General features: G+C 45.0%; 1 protein-coding gene across 1 annotated transcript in view; it reads left to right on the top strand.

Moving 5' to 3' along the window:
• DNAH1 (dynein axonemal heavy chain 1) overlaps positions 1–22,592 on the top strand; it is a 70,571-nt gene that overhangs the window by 4,902 nt on the left and 43,077 nt on the right. Inside the window, exons 6-23 of the mRNA XM_054216060.1 lie at positions 1,163–1,324; positions 1,867–2,119; positions 3,382–3,539; positions 4,375–4,586; positions 5,823–6,121; positions 7,140–7,290; positions 7,871–8,064; positions 9,403–9,628; positions 10,270–10,389; positions 11,180–11,262; positions 12,691–12,832; positions 13,918–14,073; positions 15,062–15,260; positions 17,119–17,372; positions 18,282–18,494; positions 20,251–20,415; positions 21,116–21,237; positions 21,802–21,907. Coding sequence (XP_054072035.1) covers positions 1,163–1,324; positions 1,867–2,119; positions 3,382–3,539; positions 4,375–4,586; positions 5,823–6,121; positions 7,140–7,290; positions 7,871–8,064; positions 9,403–9,628; positions 10,270–10,389; positions 11,180–11,262; positions 12,691–12,832; positions 13,918–14,073; positions 15,062–15,260; positions 17,119–17,372; positions 18,282–18,494; positions 20,251–20,415; positions 21,116–21,237; positions 21,802–21,907 — 3,215 coding nt within the window. The remainder of the gene's footprint in view (positions 1–1,162; positions 1,325–1,866; positions 2,120–3,381; positions 3,540–4,374; positions 4,587–5,822; positions 6,122–7,139; positions 7,291–7,870; positions 8,065–9,402; positions 9,629–10,269; positions 10,390–11,179; positions 11,263–12,690; positions 12,833–13,917; positions 14,074–15,061; positions 15,261–17,118; positions 17,373–18,281; positions 18,495–20,250; positions 20,416–21,115; positions 21,238–21,801; positions 21,908–22,592) is intronic.

Genomic DNA, 22,592 nt, shown 5'->3' with positions numbered 1-22,592 from the left:
TGCCTGGATTTCACTGCGAGTGCAGGATCAGAAGTCAAGTTCCGACTGCAGTGAAAATCCAAGTAGTAAATCTGGGGCAAATTAAGTGATGTGGATGAGCCTTTCCAATGAGAAGGCATCACTAGGTATAGCTGTACTGGTGTCCAGTTGTGGCTGCAGCTCATATCAACACATCTGTACTAGCCTTAAAGCATGGGAACTGGCATGTATATTGACTGCTCAATATATATAGGGGCATCCTCCAGAGGCTTGGCTGTCTGCAAAACCTAAGCATAAAACCTAATCTGTGAGGATCCTCGGGTAGCCAGCACGTCATGGCTGAGTTCTGCTTGCAGCTGGCTTGGGGCACACTGCACCTCATGACTCTCCAGGCTGAATGGACTGTTCTGCACAGAAGTAGTCAGACCCTCTAGGCCCTAGGGGAGATGAGACCACTGGCATCTGTATAGTGCCAGCACTGCTGCAAATTCCTGTAGCTCAGACCCATCGTTAACAGCATCCATTCTCAACTTCATTATAATGCTGTCCTGAACTGTATCTATATTGATATCGATATAGATATATATCTGTTTGGTTAGCACCTCCTGAACATTGAAGAGTTGGATGCCCTGGGAATGACCCAGAGAAATAATAGACTGGGGGAGAAGGCACAGGGTTTTACACCCACTTCCAATTAGCAGAATGAGGACTCATGTGGAGGGTGACACAGGGCTAGAGCTGCACATGGGAAAGGAGAATGGGATCCCCACAGGACCCATGTGGGTAATGAGGGGTCCTGGATCAAGGGGTGAAGGAAATGGGAGGCAGAGGGGTCCTCACGTACAGGCTGAAAGAGGAAGTAGGGGCATACGGGACCCAAATATGAGACTATGGATGCAAAGAGTGAGTGGGAGTACCTGAAGCAGGAGGTAGGAGGATGGCCCACGGGGAACCCACGGAGGTAAGAGGAGGAAAATGGAGGCGTCTGGTGTGTGCAAACAGTTGGAAATGCTAAGCTGTAGTTCATTATTTAGTTGATCATAGCAGAAATTTTGTGAGATTGAGAGAAATTCAAACTATTAAATGGATTTAACTATCGCGTCACCACACTGATTAGGAAAGTCCATTTGCTGTAGCCTCCAGGAGGATGGACTAACCCTGTTTTAATCCTTGATTCTCTCAGAGGACCCCAAAAGCCAGAAGTTAATCTACAAGTGGCTTGATGTTGGTGTTCTGGATTACGACAAGGAGACAGAGCTCTACTTGGTCCATAAAACAGATAAGAATGGGCTGGTGAGGGATGAAGAAGGGAGACCTATCCTCAATGGAGGAATAACTCCAGAAGGTGTGTTTTGAGTAAGGCCTTTTGGGACCTGGAATATACTCTGACACCCAGTCCATTACCCACTCTGGTCCTAGATAGAGCGGGGAAGGACATCAAGGAGTCATTTAATTCCTCGCCCTTGTTATCACTCTTGACACATGTCTGTTTAACCTCTCTGGAAAAACCTCCAGGGGAGAGAACTCTATACCTTGACTTGACAACCTATTTGAGGCCTTCCCTTTAGAGATAGCTTTCTTTTTTCTCTGTCTCTCATCTTTCCTGCCTTCAAGAAAAGTTAAATGATGGTCTTTCTGGGACAATGCCATTTTGAGGGGGAATGTGGACAGATTAAGATGAAGTACTCCCCCTCTTGAAAGAGTTTGGAGATGCTCCTAATTCCATGCTCCGTGTCTCTTGCTGTCCTCAGCTTTGGTCCCTCATTTTGATCTCCAGTAAGCCAGCCCAATTATATTGTCCATCAAAAAAGCTGCTGTAAGCATTGCAAGCTGTTCTGAGTTTTGTTTTCCCTGTAGGCTCTTGTAAGTTTTATTTTCATTTCCCAGGAAGAGCGCCATTGTTGTCATGCCAGTACTGGGTGCCACGAGTTTGCCTACTGTTTCTGGCCGAAGATCCCCAGGTGTTTGCACAGCGAGTAGCTTTTGCCAACAACTTGCGTAAGAAGACGCAGGCGCTGCTACTCTATCACCTGTATGTGGACTGCATGCCCACAGATGGACTAAATAGCATCAGTGAGAAGAGCCTGCAGAAAATGAAGCTGTTGGCTATGCATACTCCCAGACTGAAGAAAGAGGAGAGGTAAAGCATCAATTACATGTCTGGGGTCTCAGCCTTCAGTCCATTAACATTGTAGGAATTCAGAGGGCTACAAAGCCAGTGGCAATGGAGGCAGATCTTGAGCATCCAACTCCTAGACCGTGGATCTCACGTGCCTTCCAGCCTGTGTACATGTACACCACTCTCTTGCCCAGAGTGTCATCAGAGGTAGGTAGGACAAGAGCCCCAGGGATACGTGTACAGGATGGGTGATCTGTCAGCGTTCCCAGATGAAGTAGATGTACTTCATATGCAGATCCACTGAGCCATGCTTACACATGCACTTGAATGGCCTTCAAAAGCAAGACGTTTAGACAGAAGTGGCATGGTTGACCTTGCTGTCTCCCTGTGCTTTCAGGGAACAGATCAGTCATTCCTGAATTGATCTGCAGACCACCAGCTGTCTCCAGAGTTGGATGTTGTCTGCTGGTGACTCTTTTACCTATTAAGAGCTGCTAAAACAAATCAAAAGAAGATCTGCACAGGGTGAAGCAAACAGAAGAGGAGATCAGCTGGATATAATCGAGTGTCTCTTTGAGATGCAGTTCATATCAGGAAGATGCTTTAAGAGTCCCTGGGCTGATGAATCATGAGCCATTGGTGGTGTCACTGGGAATCAGCCATGACTGATTGCCCTGCTCACAGACAAGAAAGTGTGAAGGGCTGCATGGTCTGCCAGCCTAAACTAGAGAGTAGTGAGTAATTAGTCTCTGTGAGCAGAAATACAGGGATAAAGAAAAGTACTCTGCCTGCTTGAGGGGAAAGATGATGCTTTCCTAGGGCAAATAGAAAAGGGTTTCAGCACTTATACACATGTTTTGGCTGAGGAGTCTGATTTTAAGGTGTGCTCAGCTCTTGTCAGTTGGGACGACAGCTCAGGTAGCTCAACTTTTCCAGAACTACCATCTAGCTTCTTCAGTTTGTGGGGGTTTTTCTGTCGCTTCTGTAACGGTTCTCCCCCTGCACGCCCCCACTGGAGATTTTGCTTTGATCTGAAAAGACACTTGGGAAGGCTGCAGTCCTAGTCCCAGGTCCCCACTTGCCTCTGTCGTTAAATGTCCAGTTGAGAGCTTTGCTGGCTGCTTCATTGTCTGCACAGCGCTCCTGATGCGTTCAGTAGTAGGTAAGCTTCTGGGTTAGCAAATCCAGGAGGCAGGGAGTGAAAGGTGGGTTTTGCAGTAAAGCTACAGACATAATGCTGCTTGAACACTGTGGATTGTCATTGTTTCCATGTCTTGTAACAGGGTGTTAGACTATATGTGCTGCCTGGAGAAAGAAGTGAGATTAGACTATGAACACACCATGAACAGGCTCAGCTTTGACAGAGTCATCACTTCCAAACCTCAGATGTTTTCTTATGTCACTCTGCCAGACAAAGAGGAGAAGAAAGTACCAGAGAAAGGTATGGGACACAGTGAAGCACTTTAAATTGGTTATAGGACCTCTTGTCTTTGGTAGGATTCATGCTCTGTTGTACAAACTCTCGGGTTCATGTTAATGATTAGGGCTCATAAGGGGCAGCAGCAGGAGATCATATGAGACTTTTGAGTATATCTGCTCTTTTTTAGGGTATATTTGCATGTTCATGTTACGTCAGTATTACATATCACCATCCATCAGCTAAGCAGCAGCAACTCTGCAAGTGTTCCCTTAATGGCACCAAATGCATGGCAGTGTAATTAGCTTAACTGCCTTCCATTTGCCACTGTGCTGGGGCTGGCCACCTTCCACTTGCTGTGCTCAGCTGTGGCGTACCTCAGGTGCGAAAGAGGGCTCAGGCTCTTTTACTGTTATGAACTGGAGGAAAACGACCACGGTAAAAAGGGGTGGAGGGGCGTGTGTGTGTATTTTGTGGACTTAGATCTTCTGTTGGAATGCCTTGAAGTGGTTCACAAGTGGTTGCTCACAGATGAGATGTCTCAGTTGTGCCTTGAAGCTTCAGTGGGAAGATTCGTCAAGTCCCGTGTTCTTTCTCATGGGAATTTCGTGAGCCAAAGCCTCAGGAAGGTCAGGCACCAAGACAGTCCCTCACCCTGTAATGGGAGGCTGCAGAAAGTCTGCTGCGAAACAGAGACTCTCATCCAGCCATCTACTGAAACTGCTACATGGTACACCCTGTGCATCAGAGGAGAGTCCTTTTCACAAGCACTGTCGCAAAGAGAGCTGTGCTCTTCCTCTAAAACAGAGGTTGTAATGGCTGTTGCAGGCAATAACATGTTCTTTTTTTTTCGTGCCAGGGCTCATCTGTATCCCAGACTATCCGTTTGATGAGCGACAAGCATATTTCAACTCTGTCTCACTCCTGACCAGGCCAGAAGTCATCCTTCTCCTTACACAGGTGCAAGATGAGTGCAACAAGGCAGCCGCCATGTCTCTGTTTAATTCAACTTTAGCCAACCATGTCTGCTTGGAGGAGTTTGAACAGATCCAAACCCAGACCTTCACTCAGGTGAGTGGAGGAAGCATGGGGGGCCAAGACATGGAGCAGCCAGCAGGGCTCTCTGCGTGTATTAGACAGATGCAGCAGCTGAAGATCTATTCCTTGGAAATGGATGAGCTTTCAAAGGAGACATTGTGGGTGTGACAGGGAGGAATTTGCATGTGCATGTCAAATTTATTGGGATGTGGGGAGAATGGGCTGAAAGACCCATAGTCCCCTAGTTAGCATCAGCCAATGCTGACCGTGCTCTTAGTCATGTGTTGAACAAGTGGCCACATAGGGCTACAGCCCCTCTTTTCTCCTCCTGGTCTCCATGCAGATTAACAATCCTGGTTGGCATTCAAAAGTTTCCAATTTTTTTGCTTTTATTTCCTCATCCCTCCAGCTGCAAGGCACAAGAGCTTTGATTCCTCCTGAAGCGCTCATGGTGGTAATGCTTTTCTATGCTCTATGTTCTTTATGCACTTAATTAAATTACTCTGCTTGCAATGCCAGCAGACAGACTAGGACAAAAATTTGCAACTCTGTGGTAACTCTCGCCAGAAGATCTTCTTGCCCTCTAAGTGAGGGCAGCACATTGCACCCTGGAATGTGGCCACACAGGGTAGCTTGCAGAGGGTTACACAGTAAATCAGTGGCAGAGGGCATGTGCTGGTCCTTCCCGGTCCCATGCTGCTTCAGCTAGGCAGTGCTGTCATCCACTCAGTGACTGAGGTTGTTTTATTACGCACAAACAGCAGCTGCCTGTGGAGCAAAAGTGACACTTGGTGGTATTTTAATAAATTAAAACACTGCAGACTGCCGCTGCCCTTGGCTTCTTCCCCTCTTTCTTCTCACTTGTCAAGAGAAGATAACATTCTGTCCTTTACTCGCTCATCGTACTGTCGACACAACTTTATGAGGGACCCTGACACAGGCAGCTCCAGGGATAGTGCTTTATAGAAAAGAGAACAAAAAGGAAACAGTGTGTATAAAAAGAAAGAATAGAGCGCTCCTGCTTTTTAATACCAGGCTTTCTTTTTGTAGGTGTTTTCTCAGTGAAGGAGATGTATGGCCAGGTTCAGATGCCACGTGTGTGTGTGCATGGATTTGAGAGGTACTGTTTAGCTGCCGCAGCTCTGAGAGAACAGTTGCCTTTCACAGCAGAGAGAGGTCCAGCAGGCCCAGCTAACAGCTAACCTCGCCGTACTGCCTTCCTATCAGCCCTTGGAGGGCTACACAGTTTGCTTTTTCTTTTTGCCCTAGGTTCAAATGTTTCTCAAGGATACTTGGATCCATACTCTAAAGACTGCAGTAAAGAGCAACCTGAGACATGCAGGCAAAGACTGGTACAACCTGGAACAGAGCCACTGGGATGTCTACCAGATGTCCAAACTGCATAAGCTGATGACGCGCATCAAATTAATGCTCCAGGACTCTCTGCGGTATCTGGTCCAGAACTCACTAATCAGCTTCACCCAGCTTTTGCTGGATGCTTGCCATGGTATCCTGAATTGCTCACAGGACATGGAATGGGGAGATGACCTCATCAATAGTCCCTACAGGTAAGGAAGGGAGAGGGGAAAAAAGGGTGGAAAGAGCAGATAAGTGTAGTGCCATTGCCTATCTAACTGCTTTTTGCAAGCAAGCTTTGCACTGCAACTTTAGGCTGGGCTGTTTCCCCAGTTCTCCACCTGCCACGTTTGCTTGAGTATGGAAGAATGACACCGAGCTGGCTGCTCTGTTAGTACAGATTTCGAGTTGCTGTTAGTGATATGAGGCAGCCCATCAGAAACAAGGTCTGCTACTTTGACGTGCTGTTCTAAAGATTAGCCACTTCCAGCATTCTCAGGGGAGCAAATAATTATTACTAGCTTTTTTTTCTGGAGGCCAGGAAGAAGAATATCAGGAGGCAAGGCTGGTTAAATTCCATTCTTGGATTAAGCCTCAGGAGTAGGATCTGGCCTGGGATCTCTAAAGAATACAAAATTCAGGTTGTCACAGTGCCTAGAATTTTCTTCCATTGTGTATTGATTTAAGGATTTGTCCTTCATGGTATTCAAAAAGGAAGGTTTAGAAATTGAAAACAGGAAAAGAATAAAAAAAAAATGCCACTCACATGAGGCCTTTTACCTTGAAATCAGTGGAAGTCTTGACACTGATTTCAGCTGTTCCTGAGCCATGCTGGTAACGTGCAAGATTGGGAGATGTTGAATATAACTTCTGGAAAGTGCATTTTAAGAGTATATTGGAGATGCTGAATGCCTGGTTTGAAGAGCATCTACAATTTTTACGTAAAGCAGCTCCAGTTCTCAACATCAGGTTACGATTTTTGGGGATCCTGATGTGTCATGATTCACACTTCCTTCGCCTTTGATAGACAAGAGTTCTCAATGTCTTTATGTCGTTAGTGGTAAATTCAGAACTCAGTGTTTCATATCTTCATCTGTATGGGACAGTCCTCCTCTCCTCTGCTTTCCTTTCCTGTCCAGTAGCCATTTTAGTATCAGCACCAGAGCAATATAATTGTGTGCCATTGTCTCAAAAAGCATCCCCGTTCTTCCTTGTCTCTTCCCACTGCAGGCCTCAAAGGAGTCCACTCTTTGTAACAGACCTTGTGCTAGACAGCAGTGGCGTTCACTTCAGCCCCCCTGTGGAGAGCTTTGAGAAGTCCCTCATTTCTCTGTTCGAGGAGGGAATCCTGGTGACTCATACTGTCCCACAGCTGGAGAAGGTGAACTCTTCTGTATCAACAGCGATAAAGCTGTGCAAGTCTCCTCAGTGCATTGCTCTTGGCATAGAGCCTGTACTGAGCGGGAGAGTTGCAGAAACAGGTAGTTGGGAATCCAGTTAAATTAATTTAGGCACAGCACTGTGCTGATACAGTTCTACTCTGACAGGATTTCTTCAAGCGCCCCGACGCTGTAGCTATTTCACATGGTTGCTATCTCTGCTTTGGTGCTGCATGTTCTGTGGAGACGTCCTAAGAAGCCTGGTTGCCTTAAATGCATGGCAGCTGGTAACAGCAGACTCATAAAGGAAGTGGCACCTTTTCCAGTGCTGTCACTCTGTTGCAGATCTCTTCTAAATATGCATCCTTCCGCCTGTTACTGTCAAAGACCTCTCTCCCTAGATCCTCCTTCTCTGGCGGGGGGGTGGGGCGATGTAAAATTGATAAAACAGTTCCTGACACAATGTAGAAGGATGGACTCCATGACTTCCCAAAGATTCCACTAGTGATTGTCTCACCCCTCTCCTGAGGAGGCATGGTTAGCTCTGCTAGTCCTGAAAGACCTCTCTCCTTCCTCTTCCAGTATGTTTTGGAAAACATACTTATCACAGACACGCTCTTGCTGGACTCAGTGGGCTTGCACGAGCCAGAAGTGGAAGAACTACGTGAGGCTATGCAGTCTGCCATTCAAAAGGCACTGATCCCTCTCCAAGCCTACGCCAAGAGATATGAGAAGTTCTTAGAGCTAAATAACAATGACATCCAGTACTTCCTAAGGTAAGTGGCTTCTGACAAAGCCACCTCTAACCCAAATGGCAAGCCTTTGCCGAAGGTGTTGTGTGGATGTGCGTGAGAATGCAGGACCTGTTCTGAGACCATGAATGTGTGTGTTGTGCCCCAGTTGTGAGACCAGGCATCCATCAGAGGCAGCCTTCAGCCATGGGCAATGGTCCATGCTTTTAGAGGACATTGGTGGTGGCAGTGAGAATTTCTTCCTGCCTCTGACAGCAGTCACATTCCTGTCGTGTTTGTAAGTGTAATTGGAGATATTAATGGCCCTAAAAATGACTCATCCTGTTTGAAAATCCAGTTAGCATACTTGACTCTGACCTCCTTCAAATAGCATCTGTTCAGGCTGATAACATTCTGTAGAAAGTAATGTTTTCTTTTGTTTCAGATGCATTGTTTTCACTGCCAAAACTCTTTGCACCTATGCTGTCCTTTAGCCTCTGTTACTTTAATGCTCTTCTTTTTAGGCTTCACATTTTCTCCAACCAGTGGGACTGAAGCCCTTTTTCTCTTTTGTTACTCCAGCTTAACCAATTTACAAATCCCATCTGACAAATTCCTGTCTCTTCCCAGAATGCACTGAAGTGCCTGCCCTCCCCCAAGGTGCCACTTGATCTTGCACTGTTTATACCAGTGCTTTCATTTTGTCTCTCCCTCTCCTCTTGCCTTATTACCTCTTTCATCTCTTTCTTCTACTCCTTTTCTGCAGCTGAAATATTTTGTGCTCTTATTCCACTCCACACCTATTGTGCTCTAAAACCTGTTGTAGATTTGAGTCTCTCCCTTCCATTGCTCCCCAGTAATGTTCCTCAGCTACGTAACAGTTACATGTCTTCTTGTATACACATCTTCTGAAACTGGGGGCCTGTCTACAGCGCTTCGTGGGTGTAGCTGCAGTGCAGGTAGGCACAGGCAGCCTGGCTTCCTCTGCTTGGTGTTGGTAACCGTAGCAGTGAAGACACTGAAGCAGAGCCTTCAGTGCAGGCTGGTCACCCAAATAGATTAACTTTAGATGGGATGTCTTTCCTACTGTAGCTTCCCATGCTCAGTTAAAGCTAGCACACATGTACTTGACTGTGATACAAACACTCCTCGCTTCCTATGTAGGCGTATCTTTGATTGTAAGATCTAGAAAGCCTCTCAGTCTGTGCTTGTGAAAAGTTGTATACGTTTAAATAGATGCATGTTTTAAAAACAGTAAACATATTATTAATTTCATGTCTTGATTCTTTGGGAAGACACGTCTGGACATCCTACAAACAGCTTGGATGTTCAAATGATCTTAAGGTCTACATTATCTTTTTTTCTTGGTGTTTTTATTTACAGAGATTACAAAGAGCAATGTCCACCTGCCCAGGAGGTGATGAGTATAGTAAACATGCACTTGTCTGAAAAGGAGAACCTGGAGAACACTGTACCTAGTTCTATTGTCATTGGTCCCTTCCATGTCAGCGTAGAAGTTGTTAAGCAAAATCTGTCTGAAAAATACAAAGCGCTTGCCACTTCCATGTTGGACATACTGGCTGAAAACCTCCATTTGCAGGTGGAGGATGTAAGTTACCTGGTTCAGCAGATTATCTGTCAGTGTCTTCTGTAGTCCTTCTGCTTTTGAAGTTGCTGTGTTTGTGAAATGACCAAAAGACAGCAATTGAAGCCACGTTAATGAGGACCTTTTAAAGATTGCATTGGAGTGATTAGTTTAAAAACTGAGTAGAAGGGAGATATGCAGACTCAACCAAATCAAGTATTAAATATACTTAATAAATTATGTGCCTGAAAGCTATGTCTCTTGAGATGAAAGTCTTCAAGACCTTACCATCTTATAAAAATCTGTTGGTGGATGGAAAAGATCTGCTTACTAGACAAGTGGAAGGTCCTTCTGCTTGCTCTGAGGATAACTGGAATATAGACAATTGCATCTGCCAGAGAGTTGTCTAAATCTGTTACTGTCATCATTTCAACCACATACCTGTAGTTCCTCTTCCTCTTTTTTTGGCAGTCTCATTCCATTTGAGCTCAAATGAGATGGATGGAGAAAGACTGTGGAAAGAAAAAGATGGAACAGGACTGTGTACTCATCACTTTAGACCACCTTCAGAATAGGAAGTGGGTGGATCACGGCAGGTTTTCCAGTTTGCACGTTAGCAATTAATGACTTTTTGATGGTCTTCCCTCTGCTGTGTCCCCCTGCAGATCTGTGATGCATATAAAGCTGTCAGCTGCAAAATGCATGAGAAACCAAACAGTATTGAGGAGCTGGCTGAGCTGCGGGAGTGGATGAAGGGAGTCCCTGAGCAGCTGGCTGTGCAGGAGGTAGGATGTGCTCCCCTATGGACAGGGAGCACCAAGGGAAGTGAGGAGGAAGTGTGTCGATGCCATGTGTGGTGTCTCAGAAGCAGAACTCCAGGTTTTTTTTGCCTGGATATCTATGTATGCAAGGCCATAAGATTCTTGGCTTTCTATTTTTGTAATTCCTAAGATTTTTAAATATACATATCATGAATTTAAATATCTATGCAAAACAAAATGGCAGTTAAAAATCTTGCTGAAGGACTTATGTATGCTTTTTGCTACCTTCATGATCCATTCTGTATTTGTGTACTGAATACCTGTCTTCTAAAAATGAATGTTGTTTTCAAGAAAATATTTCTGCTATCAAATGCTCGTATTGCTGTTAATGTATTTCTTCTAATAGTACATTCTAGTGCTGAGTTATTTCAAAGTTATTTGAAGTGTAGGTTGTCTTCCAGTGAACAAATGGGGAACAAAGGCATCAAGCTGTAAACTGACTTGTCCGTGCCAAGGAAAGAGCTTGGAGGATAACCCAAAACACTCAATTTCGGTCCGGCACTTGATCCGCTAGGTCACACTTCTTTTCATTCATATAGAACAGAGGGTGATGATGGCGTGATCATTCGCAGAGCAAGGGGTTGTAAATCCATTCCCACTGTTCACGCAGCAGAGGAGCAGCCTACATCATATTTGGCTTGTATGACTAACACCCTTCAAAGGCACCTCATGAAAATGAGGTATACACCAGAGAGTTGGAATCAGTATGGTCTGAAGGTGTCTATTTTTTGTCTCTTTCTCTCACCCTGTGCAGGAGCTGATTCGTGAAGTCACAGAAGATTACAAGGTCATGGAGGAATTCCTTTACAATCTTACCGAAGAAGATTTCAATGACATGTGAGCACAAGGCATTTCTCCCACTGTCAAAGTGTGACACTTTGCAGCAATTACCACTCTCAGTGCTTCGTGGGCTATGTGTCTATCAGGGGCTCCAGCAGAACTTTTAAGTACCTCTCAGGCTATATGAGCACTGAATTCTTGAGATGAAGCTTATAGAGAAGAAGAGTGGGTTCATGCTGCCTTCTAGCCTGGGGCAAGGCAAACTGGTAGCTATTAACCTGCTTAACTTATTAAAGCTCTTTTCTCTTGGTTTTTTGGAGACATTTGCAAGGTCTCTAAGTACCCAGTTTAGTCTGTGTCTGAAACTGAATGAACACTTCCAAGGTAGGAACACTACCAGGGTTTGCGTAGGACTAGGAAGGAACATGAACGCTGTATTATTGTTACTGCATTTCTTTTCTATGCAGTCTCCTCTTGATTTTATCCTTGGCTATGTTATTTACATTGGGGCCTGACTATGCCCCCGTAGCAGAGTCAGCTCACAAACACAGCTATGCACAGCTTCTAAAGTCTGCTCATCCCTGTAAGCACCTCTCATATGACTTGGTCCAGTGTGTCTGCAACCTGAGTGAGTCTCTGCAGAGAGGTTCCTGAAACTAGAAACATGCGATGCACAGTGCAAAAACCCACAGAAGCTCAGCGATAGGACAGCTTAGCACAGATGCAGCTGTGTGGTCACTGGGCAAACCTGGCACATGCAGAACTTGTAGGACTTTGCTCCATCCCCAGGCACTGGGAGGGGTGTCACCTCAAGCATGACGCTGCAACGCTTGCATCTGGCGTTGCACACAAGCTAACAAGTCCAGATGGAGTAGTGGGTGGGCTACGGCTGAGCAAGAACCAAGAAACCCGCCTTGGCATGAGCAGCCACTTTGTGCAGCCTTTCCTATATCTGCAGTGCATTCCCCAGGGCGCTCTCAGAAGCCTCACCATCCAGGGCTTCGCTGTATCTGGGTTACCCAGGCCCCACACTGCCCTGCTTAACAGGAGACTGGCTTTTTCAGTAGCCCTGAAAAGCCACAAGCCAAGACTCTGACCCCATTTTTTTCAGTTCCTTGTGAATACATTGAAAGACAGACATTCCCTCTGGATGCCAACTGTTATTTTGCTGTCTCCTAGCTTTTCAGCAACATACTGGATTTGTTCCTTTTAAAAAGGCCCTCCACTTCTCCCCAGCCCTCTCCATTTGAATAGCCTAGTCACAAGGACTGCATATCAACAAGAAAAGCTGAAAAAAAATGTTTTGTTGAAACCACATGTGTTTCTGTTGTTGTAAAGCTTCCTTGTTTGGTGGGAGTTGGCTTTCTCATTCTGTTATTTTCAGCATTTCAAACATATGCTCAAAAAGCTTCATTCTCTCTTCTTTTCTTTTTTCTTTTTTTTTTTTATTTTTTCTTGTCTGTTTGTTATATCATGTGAGTGCAGGTGGACTGCAAGTTACTGGCCACTGAAAATAACTATGCAAGCTGAGTCCATTCGGCTCCAGCACCTGGAGGATGAAGACAAATTTCGCAAAATCCAGGTCATGGATCAGAATGGCTTTCAAGACAAACTGGAAGAGATGGAGGTATTAAGCCACTAACAATAAACTGTCCAGAGAAGGGGGCCTTGAAGCTCTTGTGCTCAGCCAGGTAGAAAAATTTCAGATGAGATTTTAGTCAGATGAGGTTTTAGCTCAATGTATTCTTGGGCCAAAAATTGTCAACAACCTGTGCCCTCATTTTTTTTTATTGGAATTTGGACTTAAGAGTTTCATTTTCGTGTGAAAGACAATACTCTGCAGAAATACTGATTTTTCACTGGGAAGGTGTTCATCAAGATACGATATTCCGATTCTTGGTGCTTGGGCAACACCAAGGGGTGCTCAGGCACCTTCATTTTCTTTCTTGTGTGCTCAGTTCCCTGCGCAGCATCTCCTATGATGCGCTGCCATCAAGGGAGAAAACACAGCATTCAGTCAGGGAACTCTTCTCGTGTGAAAGACCCTGAAACAATAGCAGAGTTTTGGGGCTGAGATATCTCTGGTTTCTGCTGAAATAGTTTGAATTTTATTTTTTACCAGAAGCTCTTAAATACAGAAAAAAAAAATGCCATCTTGGAAAGACAGTAATCAGTGACCTACATTATCTTGGAAATAGCCTCCCAAAATGGTAGTACCCTAACACTGGATTAAAAAATGTACCAAAAAAAACGCAAACAAACAAACAAAACAGAACCACCAAAATAAACCAGAAATGTTATCAGAGAAGTTCCGGACATGTGTTGTTAAACAATTCTTGGAAACAAACTGAATGACCTAGTAGAGCTATCATTTTCATTTTACTGATTCTGTAACTAATGACAGTATAAATTCAGTAACAAGAAATTTGGGTGCAGACTCCCTCCTTCTACTCCTCAGGGATTAACTATTGTCACAAAGATGAAAAGCAGGTGGTCATCACACTTGCACTTTCTAACACCTGGTGGGTGGTTATTGCTTCTCCTCACCACTTCCACTGTGGTCTAAACAGAAGTGGAATTGGACTGGGGGTGTGTGTGAGATGGTGAGCATAAAAATCTTGCCTTTGAATGCAACAAAGAGCACGCTAGGAAGCTGAGGTCTCCAGATATTGGTTTCAGAGCCACACCTCATGCCTGCCTTTTCTCTTCCAGCTGACTGTATGTGGATTTTCTGTCCAGGTAGACGTTAACCAAGCTCACGAGTTGGCTGACAAAGCAAGGGAAGTCAGGAAGCAGCTGAAGGAGCTTCAGAATTTGGCAATTCTCTACAACAACAGGGAAAGAATCTTTGGGATGAAAGTTACTAATGTAAGTGTCAGGTCCTGTACCTACAGGACCCTAGTCTTTGTTGGGACTTCTAGGTGGTGCTAGAGCGAATAATGAGACACAGTTCCTCAGGAAGGAATCCTTCGTGCTCTTTTCGTTTATCTGATGAACTGCTCTGTGGTCCTGTAGAGCGCCCACACTGCTCTGTCACTCCACTGTGCCGCAGAAGAGTGGATCCTAGGTGAATGCGGCAGGCTGTTCATGGGGCTTGATATTGCCACTTCTTTGAGAGACTCGGGGTGCCCACACTCAGATCTCAGTGATGTTAATGAGGAGGAATTTGATGGGGAAGGTCTTGAAGCAGCAGTTCAGATGCATTGATTTCTGTAAGGCTGTTAGTGCAGTTATATAGATGTGAATGAGAGTGGCTGCACAGCGGTGTGCAGGCAGCTGGCTGGGCTGGGAGCGGAGCATGTTCTCCTGAGGCAACAGTTTATATAGTTGCAAACATTCATTTTGCCTGTAGCTGTTCAGCTGCCAATGAATCATTGTCATCCACGTCTAGCCTAGTCTGGCTGCAGAGTAGAAGTGGAGTTCACGTGATCCTTTCCTGTCTCTCAGTCTATGGTTACTTCACTGTAAGGAGACAAGTTTTGCTATGATGTCCAGTGTGTGCTTGCACTGATTGCCTGTGGACTGCCCATCAAAATCTCCTCATTCTGCAGCCAGAGCATTTGTAGAGGCAAGTGGAGAGAATGCTTTCCATGCCAGATACACGGTGCGGACACAGCTCCACTGCATGCATTTTGGCCTGAATGTGTGAAGCCCAGCTCTGCCAGTTGTTCTCCCTTGGAATCTGTATTGTGGTCCCAGAAGATAGCCTGACACGTCCTCTTGAAGTACATGTTTTCTCATTGCTTGCTTGTGATTCAAAAAAGAATTGTGCCTTTTTTGGCCTTTTGATATGCAAACTGTTGCATAGAAGAGAATACGCTTGTTGCTTATGCGTGCTTTTTCTCTCTTTCCAAAGTACAGTAAGCTATCCAGGATGGTTAAGGACTTCCAGCCATACTGTGATCTCTGGACTACGGTGTCAGATTGGATGCAGTGGTATGAGAGCTGGATGAATGATCCTCTCATGGAAATTCAGGCTGAGCAACTAGAAAAGAATGTCAATGACTCTTTTAAGACAATGCAGAGATGCGTGAAGCAGTTCAAGGATTCACCAGGTAGATAAGCACTCTGGGGAAAGGAAGTTGGTGCATATCAGCATTTTGATGTGAGACATGTCACAGAGTGCTCTGAACAGAGATTGTCAGGATGTCACATGGATGTGTTGTGTGTATTAGACCCAGCTGAGAAAATGCTAGCAAAGTTATTTTCTTTTTTTCTGGAACTATGATGATTCACATCTAGATGCTAGTTTGCTGCTTGAAGTACCAGTTCGGCGTGGAAACAAGCAGGCTACAAATCCCTTGTATACCTAATTCCCAAGACAGTACTAAGATAAAAGCCAACCTCTTATATTGCAGTTAGTGTTTACTCATTTATACAAAGTAAAATAATCCAGACTAGTCATAGAGAATTACTACATAGCCCAGTGGCTAGACATGCGGGTTTAAGCCCTTACACAAGTCAGGCGGTAAAGAAAATTGAATCTGGATCTTCCAGGTGCTGTTTTCTTGGCTGATCTTATTTTCTCTATTGGCCAATGAATTTAATGGAAAGCCAGAAGAGATCTTGATTTGTTATGAAAAAAAAATGAAATTGCAATATCTGAACATTTTCTGTGGAATGTAATAACAGTTTTCCCTCCTGCCTGAATGTGTGTGAAGTTTAGATGATCGCATCCAGCCCTTGCAATTCACATGAAGGTCTTTTAATCATAGCTCCTAGTAAAGCTGGAATTGAGACTTCAGTCGTAACTTAACTTCCCATTCCATGATTCTCAGAGATGCATTGGTCATTCTTGAGAGCTAATTCTAAAATCTCCTGCCAGATGGCTTAGATTGAAATATATTTTGCAGTGGGAGATTTTTGATTCATCCTTTTTAACTTGAACTCGCACTTAAACAATGCCATGAATCAGCCCCAATGGAGGAGGTGATGAGTGGATGCGTGAGTAACTATGAATCATTATGGTAAACAGAAATACTAAGAATACCTGCTCATATTCATTGCAATATTCACTGGCACCTGGTAAAATATATCCGTCGTCTTTGAGCCTGCCTTGTCTTTGCATACCACCCAGCAGGGAGTGTGAGGTGGTCACATTCTCGCTGCGAGAGCGACCACACAGGGTGCAATAAAAGGAGACACACGCTGTAGCCAGATTTTGGAAATGAAGAAGTCCCACGTTCTTTGCCTGTCTATTCCTTTACTCACAATAGCACAAGCTGAAAAAAGACAGGATGTGGACAGTGGAGAGCCGTGGGCTTCCAGGATGTCCCCAGAGAGCAAAGCCCTTTCCTTGATTTTGTCCTTCCTATGAGGCAAAAGTACCTTTGACTCTAGTGTGGCCCTAGGCCGGCAGGGCCTCTCCTGCATGCCTTCCATTCCCATAGCTGGCTGTGATCCTGGCCTGCTTCTAGCTCTTATGTATAGTGTCCATCTTCTATTTAGGATGGCCTGAGCTGGGGTGTGAGATAACTCACAATCCAATCTTATTAAGGAAGTGAAGATCTTGGAACAATGAATGGATCTTCTAAAATATCTGTTGGCAGATGGGGCTTCATCGTGCTTCAGTCCATATTGAGGAATTAAATTTATTTGTTTCTCGTCTTCTGGTGAGCTGTAGGCTAAGGCAGTCTTCTGCTTAGCATAGACTTGCCTGTAACAGACTTTTGGCTAATAGGCAGCTCTGCTTCTGAGAATGGGCTTGAATTCTTGCTTAGTAGCATCATAGAGAGAGTCTTCGTGTCATTACTTCAACCTGCATTTTCCAGTGCTCTCTCCTGCTACTTACCTATCCCATACCATGTGTCTACAAGCACATCAGGCTTTAGACGACTTCTAGGAAGTTCCGTAAGGCGGCAACTTCCTCACATGCTGTTGTTGCTGATGTTCTTCTGTTTTTCTCCCTGAAAGCCTGCCAGGATGTGGCAATGGAGTTTCGAGGCAAGATTGAAGACTTCAGACTATACGTCCCCTTAATTCAAGGGCTGCACAATCCTGGTATGAGAAACCGGCACTGGGAGATGCTATCGGAAGATATTCACATCAATATCAAGTTAGAACCCAGTCTGTCAGTTGGTCGCTGCTTGGACATGAACCTGCTGGACCATATCGAGAGCATTACTAAAGTAGCTGAGATAGCTGGCAAGGAATATGCCATTGAGAATGTAAGGAGAGAGACTCGCTGTGTCTTTGGTTGCTTCTCAAGTATCTTTCTGTTGAGCAGGCAGTCGTTGCCTTGGGTGATGTTCCTGTTGTCCCAGAGTGTTAACACATTCTGCAGCGCAAGTAAAAAGGCTGCTGCCCTTAGAGAGCGGAGCAATGGCCATGCAACTGAGTTCGCACACTAGAAGAAGTCATTTCACCTGGTGTAGAATTTACAGTTGTAGCATAACAGCGCTGCCTGATGGTTATGCTGATCCACTGGTTGGGTCTCACACCTCGCTGTGGGATTAGTAACTGTTTAAGTTAAAATAAATAGATTGGCTGCATTCTGCCATTCAAACAGTATGTCAGGGAGATTAGCCGTGACCGGAAATGGAGGTGGCAAATCCTTTACCACAGTAAACATACAGAGACGACTTGCTGGCTCTGGAGATTTATAGGTTAGATAGTGTTTTCAGCTTCGGTTCACCAGTTTGGATTTGACCTAAGATGATCTTGACTGAAAGTCATTACCTTCTGGGAGCTTTTGTTCTCTGAAATCTTATGCGAGTTCCCAATGGATAGCTATGCCTTTCACAAAGCCATGGTTAACAATAATCATTAATAGGTACTTTGCTGGCAGCCTCTGTGCATCTAGTTGCGTAAATGGGCCTGGAGATGAAATTGCCCCTTTTTCCCTTCACAGTGTTCCTTTCAGGACAGCATTGAGGTGCTGAGTCTCTGGGCAATGCAGAGGAACTGTGCTGTTGCCGAGTGTCTCGTGCATTAAGTACACGGCTGCACTTGCCAGTGCAATCCAAGAGAAAAAATCTGTCACTTGCTAGAGAGGGGTGTTAAGAGAGTTGTGGAAGCTGGCATAACCATTGCACAGGTCGTGTCTGAAAATTAAATTGCTTGTCCCTCTGTTCCAGGCTCTCAACAAGATGGAGAGTGACTGGAACTCTGTTTTATTTACCGTGATGCTTTACAAAGACACAGATACCTTTATTCTGAAAAACACCGATGAAGTTTCTCAGCTCCTAGATGAACACATTGTCATGATTCAGAGCATGTCCTTCTCACCGTTTAAGAAACCCTTTGAGGAAAGGATGAACGCATGGGAAAATAAGCTGAAGATGACACAGGTATTGGTTTCTTACCTGCACACATGGGATGAAGTCAGGCAGCTGGGCTGGGCTGCCATGCTTGAACATGGACACTGTGCATTTGCAGCTAGGAAACTGGGAGGGCAACTATCAAGAGAATATCAGTCTTTAGAGAGGAAGAGGGCCTGTCAAAGCCTCTGACTCTAGTAAAAGAGGGGATAAGCTCAAAGCCTTATTCTGTAAGCAGCAATGATGAAATTCCAGCTCTTTTGCTGCCTATTGCAACACTTCTTGGTGGGGCCAGGATTCTCCCATCGTTGTGAATAGTCCTATTGGTGTCTCTATTCATATTATACTAAGTGAACTTTACAGATTCTTACAGGCCCTGTGAAATCGTTGCTAATCATTCACATCTCCGTGTAGGAAAGCACATGGAAGACTGCTGTTTAAAGCAGGACCTGGCAGACTGTGCCAGCACTTCTTCATCAGACCAGAGCCTGAATGCTTAGCACCCAGCAGGACTCAGCCAGTAAAATAGCATTTTGCTGCAGGAGAAAAATTCCAATACAAGTACCTAGCTGGAGAACTCCATGTAAATGCTGGTGTTTGATGCATGGCAGCATTGTTACCTGTTACTCATAACTGCCTTATTCTGTTTATTGGTGCTTACTGTCTGGGTGTGCTTGGCCCACGGGCTGTCAGAGTGCCAGCCTTGTCTTATGAGGATACAGAAATGCTAATCTAAGCCCTAAGGCAGTAGGTGACATGGGGAAATCTAGTTATTTACTGTGTGGTTTTGGCTGTGATGTTGTCCATGTTTTCACCCTGTCTTTCTTTTGATTGCATTCATTCCTGTCACTAAAGGCCCATGAATCCACTTCTGGGAAGTGGCTTATCAGAGTTAGCTGATGGACTATGGCAAACACCATTGTCTGTATTACTGGAAAACCCCACCTCTTGCTAGGTCGAGTGGCTGCCTGTGCTCAGGGGGCGGTAGATAGCACTGTGTGACTAAGGCGGTCTGAAAGGGAGTCAAACACTTGAGCTGCTTTGCAATGTTGCGCCGGTTGCCCATACCTTCCAATCCCCCGCGCCTGAAAATGGAAGAGGAGGATGTTCTTCCAACCTAATTCTCTTGCTCCTTTGAATGTCTGACAAACCAGGCTTCCTGTCTGGTGTCTAGCTTAAATGTTTAGCTTTTCATTCATTCTCTTAATTCAGAGTGTTGTTTGAAGATCTTTCCATGGATTATTCAGGCAGCGCTGGGGCTGAGGTACATCAAGCAGGAGAGAGGATATGACAGAATTGTGGGGTCTGGCATATTTTATTTGTCATTCTTCTTCCCCAGAAGAGCTCTTTTCACAAAATAAAATCCCCATCTTACTGTGTGCAGACATTGTGCTATCTTCTCTAATACACAGAAACACTAGCCACAGAAATTTGTTCTAGTACCACAAAGTCCCTTTGAGCTTTAGTATTGGGTTACACATATTTCTAAACTACCCCCATTAAACTAGCGGGTGTTGATTATGATGTTTGCTGACAGCAGTTAGCAAAGGGGATTGCTAGGAAATTGTTAATTGTTTGATGCTGCAGGTAGATTTACCTGATGCTGCAGGTAGATTTTAGAATTGTGGAAGGTTTAAGTGCAGCATCATCTCCTTTTTTTTTTTTTTTTTTTATTTCTTTTTCTTTTTTTTTTTCTTTAAAACCCATTTTGGTGCACAGTTTGAATGGTTTTGTTGTACAGGTTCATAGCATGGTGTCCTGATATGTTCTTCTTGCTCCCCACTAGGATGTCCTAGAAGAATGGCTGAACTGCCAGCGCTCTTGGCTCTACTTGGAGCCCATCTTTAGGTCAGAGGACATCAAAAGACAGCTCCCATTGGAAAGCCAGCGCTACCAGGCCATGGATGGGGATTGGAGGAATATCATGAAGAATGCTAATGAAAATCCTGAGGTGTGTGCCTTGATGAAAGCTGGTGTAGGTATCCCAAACTCTTTGGAGCCGTGCTCACATAAGAATGATCTTTGAGTCATTGTTTTTGTAACAGTGTGGGCATGAGCGGTGCTGTATAAACCATACAACCTTGCCCAGGGCAATGTGCACGGTTTCTTCTCTTGGAACTTGGCCTTTCATTCTGATGTCCAACCAGACAGAGTCATTCCCTGTGATGCCTTGCACCAAGGTGTCCACCCCACCAGATACTTTCTCCTCGGCACACAGACTCCCTATCCCCTACAGTTCTTGTAATCAGCCCTGCTATAATCCTAATCCATAAAATAACTCCTTCAGTTCCTTCTCAAGAGTGACTTTTTAAACTGTTTGGAGCCATTGTTTTTGCCTGTTTCTGTGTCTTGGTAGCAGTGCTCTGTGTTCCTCTTTTCTCCAGTCCAGGACTCCATTGCCAATTGTATTCCATATTACAACTATTGGTATTTAGGGGAACCCAGAAATGTGTTTGTCACATCCATAAGTGCTGTTTCCCCTCCTTACCCACAAAGCTCACACCTCTCCAGATCCCTGTGAAAAGTACTCCTGTGAATGAGTCACTTAAATCCTATCAGTAACATCACTGGGCAACCCAATTATCTCCACTGCCTTATCTCCCACATGCTCAGAATACTGATGCTTCCTCTGTTCTCCATTCTGTTTATAGGTGATTTCTTTGTGCCCTGATCCTACGCTATTAGAGAACCTGCAGAAATGTAACAAACTACTCGAACTTGTGCAGAAAGGGCTGAGCGAATATCTAGAGACGAAGAGAGGAGCTTTTCCCAGGTAACCCCAAATTTCAGCAGGCTGGATCACACTCCCTGGTTCAGGAAATAAGAAAGGAAAGGCTCACTCCAGTGAGCTCTGCCAAGAAAGAGCAAAACAATCTAAGCTTAGGATATTGTCATGAGACTGCAAACAGAAGCAAGGCTGCGCCTTTCAATGCTGCCATCTGATGGGGAGAAAACAGGCAAACACAACTGTGAGTTAAGGGCAGCCTGGTAGCATCGCTGTGTATCTGTGCCTCGTGATTTGTCTAGAAAGGGTGGGGTAAAATGAAAACCTCCATGTAACTCCCTCCCTTATTCCTGAAGGAATACTTCTGTTCTTTGGTACTCATTTAAACCCACTTTGCATGGGAATAACTGACTTCTGCAGATGAAGAAGTCTTTCTGTACGGAAAGGTAGGTGGCCGGAGTGTGGCTGCTGCTCTGCTGCACAAATACAAAGAGATCAGTGAGCAGTCAGAAACAGTGTCTCTAGAAACAGGCTTGTTCCTCATCTTGCCATGATTTAGCCCCTGATACTACAGTAGAGAGCCTCCCCTCATGCCTGGCTCTGTCTTTCTAGGTTCTACTTCCTTTCAGACGATGAGCTGCTGGAAATACTCTCTCAGACAAAAGACCCCACTGCTGTACAACCTCACCTCCGCAAATGCTTTGAGAACATTGCACAGGTAGGCAAAGCGAGCACCCTGGTGGCTTGGCCCACTTTTGGGAAGCTGGTGTCACGGGAACTTGGAGGCCTGCTGAGAGCTGGAGGAGCGTTCACGTTCTGCTGTGTGGAAATGTGTCTCCTGGGAACCTGTAACTGTATGTAGGCATGCAACATGCTGCCTGCCCTGGAGTGGGATTCAAGCAACCTCACTTTAGACGTTTCAAAGCCACATGTCAGCCTTTGAACTGGGCACCCTTAATTGCTTTTTAGACAATGAGGGGAAAATAGACATCTGCAAAGGGCAACTTAGAGAAATTGACTTGGGTACCCATCTTAGGAGGAGGTGTCCCTGCTCCCTCTGGAGGTGTCTGTCCATCCCACCGTGGAGGCCAAGAGAAATAGCTCAGATTCACAGGCACCCGGTTAGGATGGAATCCCACTTGTGCTGACAGCCTCAGGAGGCACAAGGAGTGAACAAGCCTGAACTGAATTAAGTTTCTGCCTTCGTCCCTACTTAGGAGCTGGGGTTAACCCAGCTATTTTTCCTCTTTATTATTCCTAATAGACTTCAGACTCCATGGCTAGCCACAGCTTGCACCACCACAATACTCCGACACCAAAACCAATCTCCTAGTCATTAGCTTGGGAAAATAGAAAGGAAATTGAACTGGAAATCTGGTGCAAAGCCATTGGAATAAATACAG

This window comes from Rissa tridactyla, chromosome 10 (genome assembly GCF_028500815.1).
Source record: "Rissa tridactyla isolate bRisTri1 chromosome 10, bRisTri1.patW.cur.20221130, whole genome shotgun sequence".
NCBI classification, from domain to species: Eukaryota; Metazoa; Chordata; class Aves; order Charadriiformes; family Laridae; genus Rissa; species Rissa tridactyla.
This window is presented reverse-complemented; position numbering and strand designations above follow the sequence as displayed.